This window comes from Helicoverpa armigera, chromosome 22 (genome assembly GCF_030705265.1).
Source record: "Helicoverpa armigera isolate CAAS_96S chromosome 22, ASM3070526v1, whole genome shotgun sequence".
Lineage (NCBI taxonomy): Eukaryota > Metazoa > Arthropoda > Insecta > Lepidoptera > Noctuidae > Helicoverpa > Helicoverpa armigera.
Genome location: NC_087141.1, coordinates 6,534,524 through 6,551,341, shown reverse-complemented (window position 1 = coordinate 6,551,341; position 16,818 = coordinate 6,534,524). Strand labels below are relative to the sequence as shown.

General features: G+C 35.7%; 2 protein-coding genes across 3 annotated transcripts in view; one reads left to right on the top strand and one right to left on the bottom strand.

The window, feature by feature from the left end:
• The window catches only part of LOC110375594 (unconventional myosin-XVIIIa), a 245,879-nt gene that overhangs the window by 51,335 nt on the left and 177,726 nt on the right, over positions 1-16,818 (top strand). The window lies entirely within an intron of this gene.
• On the bottom strand, positions 11,414-14,368 carry LOC110375595 (uncharacterized). Its single transcript, XM_021333757.3, has 3 exons — positions 14,086-14,368; positions 12,691-12,932; positions 11,414-12,461 (listed from the first exon to the last, which is right to left on the bottom strand). The coding sequence occupies exons 1-3, from the start codon at positions 14,246-14,248 to the stop codon at positions 12,021-12,023; spliced, it is 846 nt and encodes a 281-aa protein (XP_021189432.1). The 5' UTR covers positions 14,249-14,368; the 3' UTR covers positions 11,414-12,020.

The following is a 16,818-nucleotide window of genomic DNA, read 5'->3' as shown; positions in this document are numbered from 1 at the left end:
CTGTAGTTGAAATAACTATTGGGACTATTGTTACGCGGTTCATTTTCCAGACTCTAGTGATTTCTTCTTGTAGTTCTGTGTATTTTCTGATCTTCTCTGTGATAGTTTTTTGTATGTTATTTGTATTTGGTACTGCTATATCTATTATGTATGTGTGTTTGTTTTGTTTGTCTGTTAGTGTTATATCGGGTCTATTATTGTATATGGTGTGATCTGTGATGATAGTGCGGTCGTAATACATCTTATATCGTTCATTCTCTAAAACCGATTTTGGTGAATATTTGTAATATGGTGTGTATGGGTCTTGTGTGAGTTTGTATTTGTCTGCTAGCTTTTGATGTATGATATTGACGAGTTGGTTGTGTCTGTGTGTATAATCATTTTGTGTTAGTGTACTACATGCTCCTGTAATGTGTTGAATAGTTTCCGGCTTACTGTGGCACTTCCTGCATAGATCGTTTCTCATTGTTCTATCTCTAATTATATATTTCCTATAGTTTTTCGTATTAATAACCTGATCTTGTATCGCTAACATAAATCCCTCGGTTTCTGGGAACAATCCACTTAATTCTAACCATTTATTAGAAGCTTCTTTATCTATGAATATCTGCTGTAGATCGTTCGGGTGCCTACCGTGTAGTTCTTTTTGTTTCCATTTTCTGTGTATGTCTTCTATATGTTGTGCTTTATTTTCTGATTCTGTGTTATCGTCGTTGCTTAAATTTAGTGGTGTGTATTGTTCATCTAAATCGCTTATAGCCTTATGTAGTGTACTATTGTTTTGTTTCCGTCTGAAAAATTGCTTAAGATTTATGATTTGTCGTTTGTGAAGATAGCCTATTTCAATTAACCCTCTCCCTCCTTCTTTTCTAGATAAAATTACTCTTTCTATTGCTGATTTAGGATGATGGTATCTATGTTGTGTTAGTATAGTTCTGGTTTTCACTTCTAGGGCATGCAGTTCTGTTTTGGTCCACTTAATTACACCGAATGAATAAGTTAAAATAGGGATCGCATATGTATTTATAGATTTGAATAAGTGTTTACTAGCTAACCTCATTTTGCATAGCGAATGAACTCTACTGTAGTATTCTTTTTTTAATTTATCTTTAATAGTCTTATGTTCTAAAAGTCGTGCTTGGTTATAACCTAAGTATTTGTACAATTCTTCGTCTTTCATAGCTTCTATTACTTCCTCTGTATTTGTTAAATAGTTTCCTTCTACAATCTTACCTTTTTCTATATTTAGTTTACGGCACTTGTCTAGGCCAAAATCCATTCCAATGTCTTTAGAAAATGTTGCTGTTTTATCTAATAAACTATTTAAATCAGCGCTTTTGTTAGCATATAATTTTAAGTCATCCATATATAATAAATGTGTTAGTTGGTGTACTTGTGACCTATTTATTTTAATATCAAAACCTAATTTGGATTCAATTAATAACCTTGAAAGTGGATTGAGGGCCAGACAGAACCATAGAGGACTTAAAGAGTCCCCTTGAAATATGCCTTTTTTAATTGCTATCCCGTCTATAACTATGTTTGTGCTATTTGTTTGTATTTTAAGCGTGGTTCTCCAAGTTTGCATGGTGGTATTAAGAAAATTTATTATAGTTGGGTGAATTTTATAAATTTTTAGTACTTCTAATAACCATGAATGCGGAACACTATCGAACGCCTTCTTATAATCTATGTAAGCTATGTATATGTTTTTCTTAGATCTTTGGGCGTGTTTTAATATGGTGGAATCTATAATTAATTGTTCTTTACAGCCCATATGCCCGCGCCTACAGCCTTTTTGTTCTTCAGTTAAAATGTTATTTTTTTCAGTATGTGATATGATTTTATTGGTTAAACATGACGTTATAATTTTATATAGAGTTGGGAGACAAGTGATTGGTCTATATTGTGAGGGATCTTGGGTTCGGTTCGATTTTGGGATCATGTAGGTGATTCCCTTTGTTAGGAATTCTGGTAGAGGCTGGTTTCCTTTTAGAATGTCGTTTATTTGTTCTGCTAATATATTGTGAAGTGACTGTAGTCGTTTTATCCAAAAGTTATGCAAACCGTCTATTCCTGCTGCTTTCCAGTTGTGTGTTCTATTTATTATTGCTGTTAATTCAAAACTATCTATATCTTCAGAGGCCATATCTTCTATTAAATTAGATCTAGCTGTTTCCTCGTGTATCCACTGTGCTTCTTTATTGTGTTCAGTGCTATCTGACCAAATGCCCTGCCAGAATTCTTTTAGGGATTCTGGTGTCGGAGGATTTACTATTGTATTATTGCTACCTTTTAGTTTTCTATAAAATTGTTTTTCATTAGTTACAAATAATCTATTGTTATCTTTTCTTTCTTTAGCTTTCTTGTATCTTGCTAGTCTGTGACTCCTAACCAGTAATTTTTGCTTTAGTGTATCTAAATGTTCTTCTAGAGTTTTATTAAAATTTTCATGTGAACTGTGTTGTTTAGTCTTTTCTATGATATCTTTTACTTTTTTAACGAGTTTTTTACCTCTGTTACCATTTTTGTATTGAGTTAATCTACCTATATCTTTTCTAAATCGATCTATATCTATTTCTAATCTTTTTTGCCACGGTGGGTCTTTTGGTTTCCTATTTGTGTAATTCTGTCTTTCTATATTTATTTTTATTTTAAAGTGTGATGTAATCGTTAGAGCTGTGCAATAGATTAAAGTGTGTGTATCAACTAAGTTTTCTAAGGAAGAGAGTTTAGGGGGAATAATTTTTCGATTAAAGATATGTATTATATCGGATAATTGACGGGTTGATCTTATTTTTGGCAAAAGAGGTCTACATGCGGGGTCCATTCCACTGTATTTTATGACATTTGTTTCTAATTCATTACTCAATTTATCTAATAGTGACTGGTCATAATGGAGTTCCGTTATACTAGTTGCTATATTATCGGTATCGTAATGGGTGTTGTCGTGTATACTTTCTAGGTCAGGGTAGTCATTTGCTAGGCTTGTGTCATGCTGTAAGATGTCATTATGTGGAGTTTGTGATTGAGTTACATGTAGAGTGTTTGTGTGTTGAGTTGTGTTTTCTTCTTCTTTTTTAATTTGTTCTGCTACTTCGTATCTTATTTTGCTTAAAGTGTCGTCTGATAGTAGTTTGTTTCTAATTATAACTCGTCTTTGGTCTGCTATTCTTTGTTCTGTAACATTAAGTTCTGGGTATTGTAATTTAAATTTGTCAAATAATTGCGTGCAGTACATTGTTCTGTCCTCTTCAAGTTTTGTAATGTAATAGTATGTGCGCATGATGAAAATGTTCATATCTTCGGTCCATTTCATGCGCACTCTGGGTTTTCCCGCTTTGGTGGTCGCAGGCTGAGTAGCTGACGCCCCCTGCGAAGCATCCTCAACGGGACTAACTGTATTCGCCCTATCGTCTGGTCTGTCTGTCGGTTCGGCTGTAGTATTTTTATCGGGGAGAACCCGCCTGCTCAGTCCCCCACCGCCGATGGGTCGCATGCTGTGACACCCAGCATCGGCCCCAGGTGTGCCCCGACGATCGCCCTCGGGTAGCGGTCCTATACGTACTTTCCTTGATCTAGTCTCCATGTTTAATGGGTTTCCAGAGCCACGTTAGCCACGCCAGTAATTTCTCATTCGTGTGTCCGCCCCCCACGTGATTAGATGGTCAATCAGGACGTGTGGTTGTTTAGGGGGCTTATATTACCTATTATTTAGCACTGCACCCGTGAAGACGGGGCGCGTCGCTAGTCATACATAGACAGTCTATCAATTATTCCAGCGGAATGATTAGCTTATTATCTGTGACTCGTATTTTATTGGAATTTCTGAAACAATGTGTATTGTTACTCTGTCATTGTTACCTACATATGTTATTGTATTCTTCTTCTACGTTAGATTATTCAATTAGATGCGGAATCATAATTTTCTTTATGCATAGTATTATTGCTTTGTTTTAGTCATTTCATTCATATTGTTATAAACATGTTAGAAAAGGTGAGCTTCTAGTGATTTTTAACTAGATGAAACTTAAAATATGACCATTTTCAAAATTCGTGCGTGACAGTTCTTATTAAGTTTCCTACGGCTAAAAATATTACTTCATCATCATCATCTCAGCCATAGGACGTCCACTGCTGAACATAGTCCCTCTTTGATCTCCACAAAATATTACTTACACAGAATTAATTAACTGTATATATTGTCACAAACAATTTAGAAGTTGTTACCTAATGTATAGGTGTCATAAAAACGAACTGTTTACACGCGTCTGTCGTAATCGTTATTAATTAGTATATTGTTGTTACAAAACGACAGGTTTTTTAGCTGTTTACGTGTTGTCATGCGATATTGTGTGTTTCACACTTTATTTTATTCTGTTGAATAATGTTTGGGCAATAAAAGATCGTGTCCATGTTTTAGGTATGAGGAACAATTCATACCCATTTTTTTATAGAAATCAGAAAGAGTGTTTTACAATGTTTTATTTGTAATCCTTCTGAAACACTTTCCACCAAACAAAATGGTGGAATCACCTCTTGTTCCCGCGCAAACTTGTCTGTTTCAATTCCTACGGAACTTGTTGTGCTTATCACCCGTCTGCAGCCTGCACTAATTTTACAAGCATACCTACATAGCAGCTTAGCACCCCATCTTATAGTATATTCATAATTATACTTATATCTATGTGTCTATTACTCTTAAGCCGTCGACACACATTGTCGCGCTACTCCGCACGTGCTCAAACTATGCTCTCGTGTCAAACGGTTACAAAGAGAAGCTCATTCAACGTTGTCTTTGTAACATGTTATAACACTGTTTCCAGCCTTAGAGAACTCGCAGACTGTAAACTTTTAGTCGGCCGATAATTTGTCTGTCCCTATTAATCTGTATGAATATGAATGGTGACAATGCATATTACAAAGATCAGGCATTTAGCTGGTATCAGAGCAACGGACAACTTTGATTGAAATCCAGAAAAAAAATTGCTAACCGTCGGGTTAACTGTCCGTCGACTGTTTAGTTAGCAATATGCACGTTGGCTATGAGTTCTCACAGAATTGGCTCTTTATCAGAAAAAAACATGTTTTTCTTTAGTCTTGCATTCAAAGTTTTTAGTCGACCTGATACTGCACAAATACCTGACTGTTATAACGTATGCACTTCCATTCATCTTCATACTGATCTGTGAGCCTAAACACACTATCGGCCGACTTAAAGTGTGCAGTGTGTGTTGTCTTAATCTTATTGGACAACGGCGTCTAATGTAAAGTGACAAGCTCGTGCCTTTCATTAGTCAGAGGTAGTGTCACCTTACTAGGGTTGCAGTTACAAAGTTACAATATCGGCTAACATCGAACATTTAGGTCGCGTTCATGGGGAATAGAAATGCGTCTTTCATTTTGTCAATTTATGTATAGGTACTATACGGCTTTAGTTAGAGGTCAGTGAGCAAAGTCAAGAGTTCAATAGAGTTGACAGTCCTGTCAGTCAGTACAAAAAAAATGCAAATCTCGCTTGAAAATTGACAGCTGTAAATTGCACAAAAGATTCGGTACCCATAAGAGTAGGAAAGGCCCCCAGCTTGTGTCTTAATGTCACTTATCATACTGCTAAAGGTAAAAAAATACATACAATCAATCATACAAACTTGCTTCATAAATCAACTGAAACAGCCCATTCCTGACTAGATATGGGTCAGAAGCTGTATAAATGACTCTACTAAAATACTAGGTAAAAGATAGGCTGAATTGAACTTCATTTCACGTTCAAAATTGGAATTCTTACGTCTACTAACGTTTTAAGTTTGGTCACTGACGTTTACAGCCTATAAGCGTCTATAACATTCGAAAATAAAACAATATAGAACAGATTTAGGTGCATTGGTATTGCAGTCTAACGTTACATCATGTTGCGCGTGTCAAAACAATGTGCTCGACATCGATTGGCGCCAATGATCTCGATTAGGGTTGCCACGTTTTGAAGTAGCTAGCCGTTTTCCCGCGGTTTTACCTACGTTCCGATAGAACTACTGCTACTGCCTATACCGCTATAAAAAGTACGTTACGTTATATACGTTGCTCGATGAACGGGCTATCTAACACTGAAATATTTTTTCAAATGTCGATAATTTTTTTAATAAAATACCTTTCCCCAATTTGTGAAAATTAATTTCAGCTGTTACAACCATGCCACGCTTCGTAGCAAAAATGTATTTTTAAACGAATCGCATATGCACTCAAAGCAATAAACATTTACCTTTTGAACTCAGTTTTAAACATGGTACTGCATCTACAGTACAAAAAAAACGTTCAGATCTCATTATGCAACGTAGACACTCTAACTTTTCCTAATTAACTGAATTGCACTTCACTCTTTGAATACAGACTAACATTACCGTATTTGCTACTACTTGAGTTTACCTTTATTCTCTTTAGTTTTGTGTTCCTGTGGAATTGCGCAGAGCAACTATTACTGAGGTATAAATGGTATAATATTGGTTGAATGTAGTTTTCTATATGTAGGTTAGGTTAAGCTGCTATTTTTGATAGGGTTTGATAGGTCATGGAACCTAAAACCAAAATTTCATGAAAGGTGGTCGTTTTGGAACTCTCCTTTGTAGGATTGCTCCTCAAAAATAATTTTCTTCATGATTTGTTTTTTTTTGTGTTTTTCCAACAATTCAATACTGGATTTCGCTAAATCCTGCTAAACGTCAGGTGCAATTTCATATCGAATATTTGATTGTCCAACTCTGGCAAATTGCATAAATATGCTAAGATTTGTCGTAAAAAATAATTGAATTTCTGGCGGTCCCTTTATGCTTGTAATTTGATTATACCATATAGGACCTACCAAAACCACCATACACAATTTTGAAGACAGGAGTATTATGTAGCTACAGACACATCAACCTGCCTCAATGTGTCAAATAGATTCTCAACCTTATCACAATGCTGTAAGCTTAATATTCGATTGGTAAAATTTTAAAATTTGGAAGATTCGGGGAGGTACCTTGCCTCTGTACAAGACTTTCTTATTGTTAGCAATATAGGTAAGTACATATTTACATTTTTACATACAAACGACAACATGCCAGCTGATAAAACTGTACACTAAAGAGACAGTAAATTGACCCACAAAACGGTCGCTTTCGAATAATATTTTATTCGGTATTATTTTATCTGGCAACCCTGATCTCGTGGTGTGTTGCCAACATTGTGACATGCTGTCATTGAAACGTAACTGAAACGTTATCGCAATCTTACTTAACAGTTGTTGCGGTTTTTGCTTAAATTATATCAGTTTTTACCGGTTCACGAGGTTCAAAAACTAAGATTTTCTATGTGGTTACCACCAGGTTAGGTACCACGTACCTACATAGGTCTCCAGATCAGACCACAGAAAACTAGATCATCAGCTTAGAAAGTATTATGAAACACAGTATTTATTATTAAAGGCAAGAAAGGCAAAACAAAGCCCTATTTCCCATCTGTCATGTTTCAAACAAAATATGTACTTAGGTACTCATTAAATGTCCAATTATACAATAGCTGCTATGTGTGAGTAAATACGGTCATGTAATATTTTGTAACAAAATATCAAATTATATTCAAACACGAACGTTACGCCCCCAAATAATTAGCTACGGCCATTAAAAAAAATATAAATTCCAATTACAAAATACCTAGGTAGATATACTATATTTTAGCTTTGCTTATTCAATAGTGCGTGTAAAAACGTTATTGTTATACTGCAATTAGGTACAATACAAACACAATTTTTGCGCAGACAACGTGCTACTAAAGCATAAAATATATGTCTGTGCAATCCAGTTTGGATTCACGACGGTACTTTTATTTTGACACTAGCCGTTTTCCCGCAGTTTCACCCGCGTCCCGTGGTAATTACTGCCCGTATCGGGATAAAATATAGCCTATGTTACTCGTGGATAATGTAGCTTTCGAATGGTGAAAGACTTTTAAAAACGGTCTAGTAGTTTTTGAGCCTATTCATTACAACCAAACAAACAAACAAAGTTTTCCTCTTTATAATATTAGTATAGACTACGCGTCATACGCCATTTCCTATAACAATATTAGTAAGGCTTCTAACTACCACCTATTTCCTAAGATTAAAATCCCACAAACTACATATCAAGATCTTCCCCAATCTAAAAGCCGTGTAAATTCATCAATAACTCCTAAAAATTACGGTCATTCTGACCCCATGCTTCGTACAACAATACTGCAAGCTAGGGAGGGTTGATGAGCATCGGGGTCATTTCGACCTATTTGAGTTGATTAAGATGCAGTGGCCAGCCGAAGGTTAGACAAGTTGTCGGACGTTATTGATTTTTCCCTAACATGCAGACTGCAGTGGTTTTGGGGTTGAAAATAGCAGGGCACGACGATAGACGAATTTACCGTGTGATGTTTTGAAATGAGAGAGATTTTGCAAAACAGAACATGGTAATAAGGGGTCTTGATATTTAAGGTAGTATTACCTACACTAATCGAAGGTCTTGATCCAGTGTAGTTTTAATTTAGACTTTATCAAATGTACCGAATACACCGAGATTTGATCAAGTATTAATTATATTGAAATTAAAATGTGCCGAAGCAAAATCGAAGAATCTTCAAGCTGCTTTGAATTCAAACACCTGTCTGGCTTAAATTTCGCGAGGCAGGTGGTAAAAACAGGATTTCAGATAACAACCAGTACATACCTACTTATTAACTTTACTAATTAACCAAACACCAGGTTACGGTAAAGACGCAAAATATTCAAAAATATGCGTCTTATTTATTCTCCGTACAAGAATTTTCGGTATCTACCTAATGTACCTATATACCTGACATGGTACCTACACAATTTTATTTTACTACTACAAGTACTAATAGTCACAATTACATACACACACACATACCCAATTACTCCACAACACTGGTACCCAGTTCATTGAATAGGCTACAAGTCTGTTCCTCGTGGTTGGTCCTCATTGTATTTCAAGAGTCGACTGCGCCCCTTTGATCTGATGCAGGGGGCTCGTAATGCCTAGCCGGAGAATTATTTTCTAGACATTCATTGACAACTACGCCCCGAGCTAGGAGGGTTTTAGAAAAGAGTTTTTATTTTCGCGTAAATTGCCTGCGTATTTCTTTGATTCTGCAAAAATTTACTGACTTTTTTCAGTCTCATTTCAGCTGAAGGGAATATTACGGACTGAAAGTAGAAAAACACCATTTCCAAAGGCATTCTAATGCCGATTTGTACGCTAATATGTTTTTATCCCGGAGGGTTCAGAGTAGTTCTCATCGCAACAAGCGGAAGCACATAGGGGCGAAATCCAGTGTATGATATGATATGTATCAGTGGGTGTATTGTCAGAGCATAATTTTCCAATTGTACAAAAATGGATGGAGGCAAAAAACAGAAGTATTCCTTATAACAGAAGCATCTGAAATTCTTTAACAAACTGCCAAGTCCAAACCAACTATAAAATTACAACCAGTACATTTTCAAGAGTGAATCTACCAGCAACGTTCACTGCTATTAATTCAATATTAATTAATTACTCTCCTCCACACTATGAAGTATGGTTGAATCATCCCATAGGTACCTACGTATGTAGGAATATTGAAATGTGCTTCCGAGTCCGTTGAGAGGTTTCCAATACCGATGTTGGGAGGCTATTTCGATGAGAGTAATTGAAATTGGAGTATGGAAAACATGCATGGTTTTTACAGACTTCATAGATGTAAAATATTGTGCTTTCTGATTTTCGCTTAAATATAATAAGTTTTCGCTCTAGCCTAGGGAACTACGTCTCTCGACTGGATACAAAATAGTCTATCTCCGTATCTAGTCACTACTTATAACCATGCAAAATTTTATCTCATTCGCTTCAGCGGTTTTAGCGTAAGGAACCAAAATAAACTTGTATTTATCCTACTTCATATTATGTTTTTTACTTTTGTGAGGCTGTAAGGAGACTTGCATATGTAGACGTCTTGCAAGCATAACTTTAAACTTGCTTCAATTCACACCCAAATAATTTTGCTTCTACCAAGCCTGTAACATTCCCTATTAAAATTAATGCTAAAACAAACCCTGAAACATCTGAAACAGTGGAACCATTCATTAATTTTACAAGCGGCAGCTCGTCGACCCATGTTCGTCTAGACGGTCCTATACTATGTTGTGAGTAGTTACAAGTAGCGCTGCAGTCGGGACTTTACTATTTACGTGACTATTAGATACGTAGGAACTAGGCTCGGGAGTAATGATGTGGGAATGTATTCTGAAAAATTTAAAATGGATGCTGTCGTAGCTAAACCTGAAGTAAAAGCAAAAGGTGTTAGAAATATTTTTAAATTTCTCGGCGACTTTAGAAGTTAATGGGAAGAATTACTCGTAAAAATGGATCCCTATATCCCTCGGTCGCGCCATCACGCGTGAACCGCTGATTAGGCTGAATATTAGAGGGAAGGTAGCTTCTTAGACCCAGGAGAGTTTTTGTCACCATCCGGCTACGGGAAGCAGTTGTCTTGAGATCGCGGGCGGAAGCTAGTGAGGTCATGAAGATGTCGGTCATGTGCCATAATTTTAAAGATTAAAAATTCTTACAATAAAACAATCCGTTAAAGGAAAAAAGGCTCATGGCGAGTTTACGATAGTGCGAATTTATATCATACTGAAACGTGTGTCAGTCAGTTCAGAAAACAAAGACTCAAATGGAAATCTCCCCGAGAACGTAGTTAGGACTCGTTAGCACTCGTCAGTGCGTAAAGCGAATTTAAAATCTGATTCCAGTTGGGAAATGGAATTCAGTTTCTAATCCATTTTATCTACAGTAGTCTGATTGAAGTATTTTTCAATAACTTTGAAATTATTCCCACGATTGTCACATTTGCCCACACAATGCATAATTCCACTAAGTTACAAAAAAAATACTTATTTTATCCATGGGGGGTTGAAGTTGAAAGACAAACCTACAAAATTATTTTGGTTTTATACACATTTGATATTTTGAAGTTAATATAACAATCTTGTAATACAAGCTTGATACACGTTTCGGAAACAAAGCCTCCATAATTCTGATCGCTCATAGCTCGCTGTCCATTTACTCAAGTGAACAAATATTCATATTCAGTTGTTTATGACTTTACCTATGTAGTTTTTATTACTGAAGTAAATTAATCACGTCAAAGATTTTAAGTCATCTAATTTTTCTAAATGATTTTCTATGTAGTTGTCAGTGTACATATAGTTTTAATTGCTAGAATGCAACATTCAAGTTAATTATTGTTCACATTTCCTTTGAAGATATGTATAAATTTTAATAAAGTTTAGAAGAATGGGTTACTATTTTATTAGCCTAGCATAGTCTTCTAACAAAAACAACAGCAGTACTTATAGTAAACTTTTATTACAATAAGATCAGTAATACCGTACCTATCTGTTCAATAAAAAAATATTTTATAACAATTTTTTACATACTCTGTAAGTCAAAAGTAATATTCTACACTATAGGTCTTTATCACAAGACCAGAATATAATAATATCCATATTTTTCATTATATTTCTGGGTAAAAGAGAAAAAAGTTTTAGTTACAAAAATTGCCACTGGCGCTAGTTGTATGAAGATTTAAAGTTCAAAAATACATATCAATTTTTTAATATTCAGGTGTTATATACAGTTTCTTAGTTATTGAAAAACATAGTATAGGTTGAGGCAACATCTTGAAAATTAAGTCTTCATACGAGCTAGCATATTAGGTGGGTGTTTTACCATGACTAGTGAGTAGTGGTCATAGACCATATATAATTACTATAACTTCAGCCAGTATTTTCTGAAAAATGTATTCTTCATTAAGAAGCCACTAGTATATAGTATTGCAGTTTCATAGTTCACATCTAGCCTCTAGCAGAACAACAGAATTATTAAGAACAATCCATTAAGGATATAAAACATACTTTAGGATACTTCATGCTCCCATCTGCATATAAATAGGTGTTAAAAATTAAGGTTCTTATCAAAACTTTGCATTTCATATTTAGCAATAACATTACAAACTTCCATCTTGACTTTAGGTATTAAATTAGGCTGTAACTTTTTGACACTGGCCGCCATACTGCGGAAAAATACATCTACTTCATTGGTGTTTTCTTTTAATATTTTTTCTATGAGTTTGTCTATAGTTTGTGACCTTTGTTCTTGTTGTTTTGTGTCTTCGACGTATTGAATTGTATTCGTATTGACTATTTTTGGCCCTTTCATGAGTATAGGTTTAGGTAATATTTTTATAGGTGGCACATTTTTAGGCACAGGTATTGCTTTCTTTCTGCCTCCATTCTTCCTGCATATCTTCTTTGGAGGTTCTTCTGTTGTCTCTGTTTTTGGTAGAATTTTTAAGAAAGGTTTAAGCGGTAGTTGAGGTCCGTCCACAACAGTGATCTGAAATTTATAAAGAGTTGTTATAATAAAACATTTTATACAAATTTCTTGTAAGAAAAATATTATGAAATTCCAATGCTGTTGATTACAAACAACTAAGCAACCTATTTATACATTGAGACAAGTCTTACTAATGCTATTAGCACTCAGAACTTTGCCCACTTCTGTCATAATAGTTCAATGAACTAATCTATAAATATGCCGTAAATTAGTGTGAAATGACCATCACCTCATAATACTCCTGGTTATCAGTAATAACCTGCTGCTCAGCGCCAACCGACTCATCCTGAACTGGTTGTTCTTCCTGCGTCTCCTCCATTTGTACTGTCTCTTCAGTATTTTCCACCAGTACCGAGTCTAAGAACTGTAGCTTCTCGTAAAGGAAGACTTTGGTTCGATGCATAGTCCCTAGACGTTTGATGCGGGTGTAGCCATCTCGGAGACCTCTCCAGCGCTTCTTGCATTCCTCAACTGAAATCAGTGGACAAGTTAATTAGTTCTTTTTTTTTATGTTGTAGGGTGTCTTAATGATAAGATGCTCTAATGATCTAATGACACCAATTTCCTTTATCTTGTCTTACCTACTTGTTAATTGAACTTAAGACTTAATAATTGCACCATATGGTGTTACTATCCATCCTTCCATCCTCCGAGCCTTTTCCCAAACTATGTTGGGGTCGGCTTCCAGTCTAACCGGATTCAGCTGAGTACCAGTGCTTTACAAGAAGCGACTGCCTATCTGACCTCCTCAACCCAGTTACCCGGGCAACCCGATACCCCTTGATTAGACTGGTGTCAGACTTACTGGCTTCTGACTACCCGTAACGACTGCCAAGGATGTTCAATGACAGCCGGGACCTACAGTTTAACGTGCCATCCGAAACACAGTCATTTGGTGTCTAAGATATACTTAGAAAGTACATACAAACTTAGAAAAGTTGCATTGGTACTTGCCTGACTTGGAATCGAACCCGCGCCCTCATACTCGAGAGGTTGGTTCTTTGCCCACTAGGCCACCACGAACACCATATGGTGTTACTAAGTTAGTTTAATATTTGAAATGTTTGTAATATTAAAAAATTTAATTATTTATTAATGCACAAGCTTGTAATTAAATTATGAAAAGGTCGCTCATGATTTTTGTACATTATAAAATGTTTTTGTAGATTGGTTCTGCAAATTATGCGAATTCTGCGTATTTTCCATATTTCAAGCCATGTTTTTGTTTATTTGCTAATTGCTTATCATGAACAGCTTAGAAACAAGTCTACCTACGTCATCTAATATTGATTGAAACGTACATTTACAAGGCCAAACATACGATACTTTTACAAACCAAAGTTTATTTACTTTAAAATTGTAATGACAACAGCAATCAGCTGATTTTAAAACGGGTCTAAAATAGATTCCTATTGAGCAATACGTAGGCAATGAGTCTTCAAACGTTCAAAAATAGGTCACCGTATGTATTATTGGGAATAGACACAATTCTTCGAGCTTATTTTAACAAATATGACGACAATCTGTTAGTTTTTCGAATTCCCATTCAAAATCTCATTATGCCTTGCGGTTGTCCTACGCAGCACGGCAGTTTCACAGCAAAAAAAAACGAAAGAACGCTCACCTGGCTTCGATAGTTGCTCCGCTATTTCCTGCCATGTAGATTCCCTCGCTAATATGTTTTTCCGAGACGGATCGTAAATGTTGTACAAGAAACTATGAGGCTGCACTAAATCCACGAGCTGTTCGTCCTCCTCCGATGTCCAGCCAACCGCGTTCAAAGGCATCTTCAACTATCCGTTTTCGCTTGCGTCAGATATCTAAACAATATGTCCGCCGCCTATCACAGGAACGAAAATAGTCGCGCTGCGCAGCACGACGTCACAACCCAGCGATGTTGCTCTTTTGTTTGTGCATTCCTTCGTTCTCATTGGTCGTTTGTATGACGTAGTGGAACGGCACTGCCTCAGTCGCGCCATCTAGCGGCGAATAGCGGTTTCAGTGTGAATGCGCCCTCTGAGCAACTTTTTAGAAACTAGTAGTGCTGTTACTCGATACTAGATGGCGTTAATTTCTGAAAAGAAAATTATTTAGTTGATTTTTAGTCGTTCGTTATTTCAGCTTAAATACAAGCTATATGTATTTAAAATAAAATATGCAAGCCTTAAAATATTATTAGAACAAATGTACTACTACAAATCCGTTCACGGAATCCGTTCTGTCATTCATCTCCTCAGGAGGATGGATGCTTCCGCTTCCGAATATACCTAGCCAAAGTTGCTTCAATCTGTTTTAATAATTTATGTAATTTAATTAAATAATTACTTATTTATACAATTTAATAAATGAATACTTTCGGCAACAGGAGTGTATTTTTACTTGGCATGAGGGGCGCGGGGGCGCAGGACCTCTAGCGCCAAAAACGATTGTAATTTCACAATTTACCTACCGTCTACGAAAAAAGTATTTTTTGGTACGTTTTCACAGTTTCACACTTGCTCTCTGAAAGAATAGAATTAGGAAGACAAGGTAGTCCTGAAAGGACTTCTATTCTTTCTTACAAAATTACATACATACATTTTTTTACATAGGTACATACAATTTTTTAAATAAAATTACACATACGCAATAAATAAGTTGTCTGACAAATCCTAGACGAATCTAAAACTTGAAAGTAATCTCTGTTTGATCTACACTATCGGTCATAGATTAGATAATGTCGCATGAAGTTGCATCACAGTTTTCTTTTAAATAGAACTTTCTTCAGCATTTTGTAAGTGCAGCCCATGCAACTACTTCTTTTAGTACCTACGTACATAATTTATTTAAGAAATGCGTTTATCTAAGTATATGAAGCAATTGATACCGACCAGGGAAAGTCTCTTTTACCAAACCCAAGAATGCAATAATCTATCTATACAAATATATTAAAGGGGAGACATTGTTTTTTGTCTTTGTTTGTACCCCAAAGACTCCGTAACTATTGAACCGATTTGATAAATTATTTCACTGTTGGAAACCTACACTCTTCCTGAGTAACATAGGCTATAAGTACTTTATCCCGGCACGGACAGTAGTTCCCACGGGACGCGAGTAAAACCGTGGGAAAACGACCAGTCTCAATAACTAATGGGATATAACATAACTTGTTCAGTCGAGGAACTTAAACAATATGATCAGTCGTTTTGGACTGTTCTATCCAATATCATTGGAATTTGGCCTAATTCACGAAAGCGTTCACTAGTTTACTAGTTATCTCAAGTATTCAGTGCTTGCTAAACTGAATATTGGAATTCTTGTGCAGAATACTCTGGTTAGGTGACCTACTCTAAGCTTGGAGGCACGCTGTTGTAGAATCACAAACTTCCTAATAACGTCATTGATTTTTGTAGTAGTAGACTAAGGGCCCAATTTTGCAATATCATTGTCAGTTTAAATAAAAAGCCTGAACTAGGAACATTTACTTTCAATTTTCAAAGTAAACAGTTGTTTGAAGAAAAAACGGACGTTAATATTGCTAATGAAAAGGCCTGGGTAAGTATACATAAAAGTTTTCCTAACCAAATGTTCGCTGTAGTTTCACCCGGGTCCCGATGAAACTACTTGCAGTATCCGGATGAAAAGCTTGATATATTATGTTATTCTGTAGTATAAGCTATATTACTGCCAAGATTTATTAAACTTCGTTCAATTGTTTTGGGAAATAGCATCCATCCATCCAAACCTTTTACTTTAAAAGATACCTCACACCCAAAATTTCACGTTTATTAGTGTATCTGTGTGTGTCCTCAAGTGTGTCATTAAACTTCTAATATAAAGTTGGTATAATCAAATAGTTACGCATGAACTACAGATTTTATACATGGGGTAGTCGATGAAGTGTATATCCGTTGGCGTCGCTACTAATGCTCTTTTTAGCTATTTTCATGCTATGGAAGTCATATTTTTGTGTTGTGTATTTTGAAATTGAATTAGATGTTTTATGATTAAATTGCATACAGGAAATTAGTTCGGAGGTGTGAGAATGTATTCATTTGTATAGTGAAAGATACTTGTATCTTTCAGGATATTAATTTAGTTCGGCTAGCAGTTTGTGTTGCAGAAGCTAACTCAAGATTAGGCACCTTTTGAATTAGGCCTTATTTGTGCTGGCAAAGGATAAGCAATGGAAAAGTAACTTTAAAAATGAATACGATTGATTCAATCGACTTCCCAAAAAATAGGGAAAACTCATCATATCTCTGCCATCGCTTCCGCCATCCAGGGAAGATTTGGCCTAAGTAAATCCAGTCTTGTGTGTTGTGTTTTCGTTACAATTATGTTAACAATCGATTTTCTTTTGTGATTTCTCAATGTT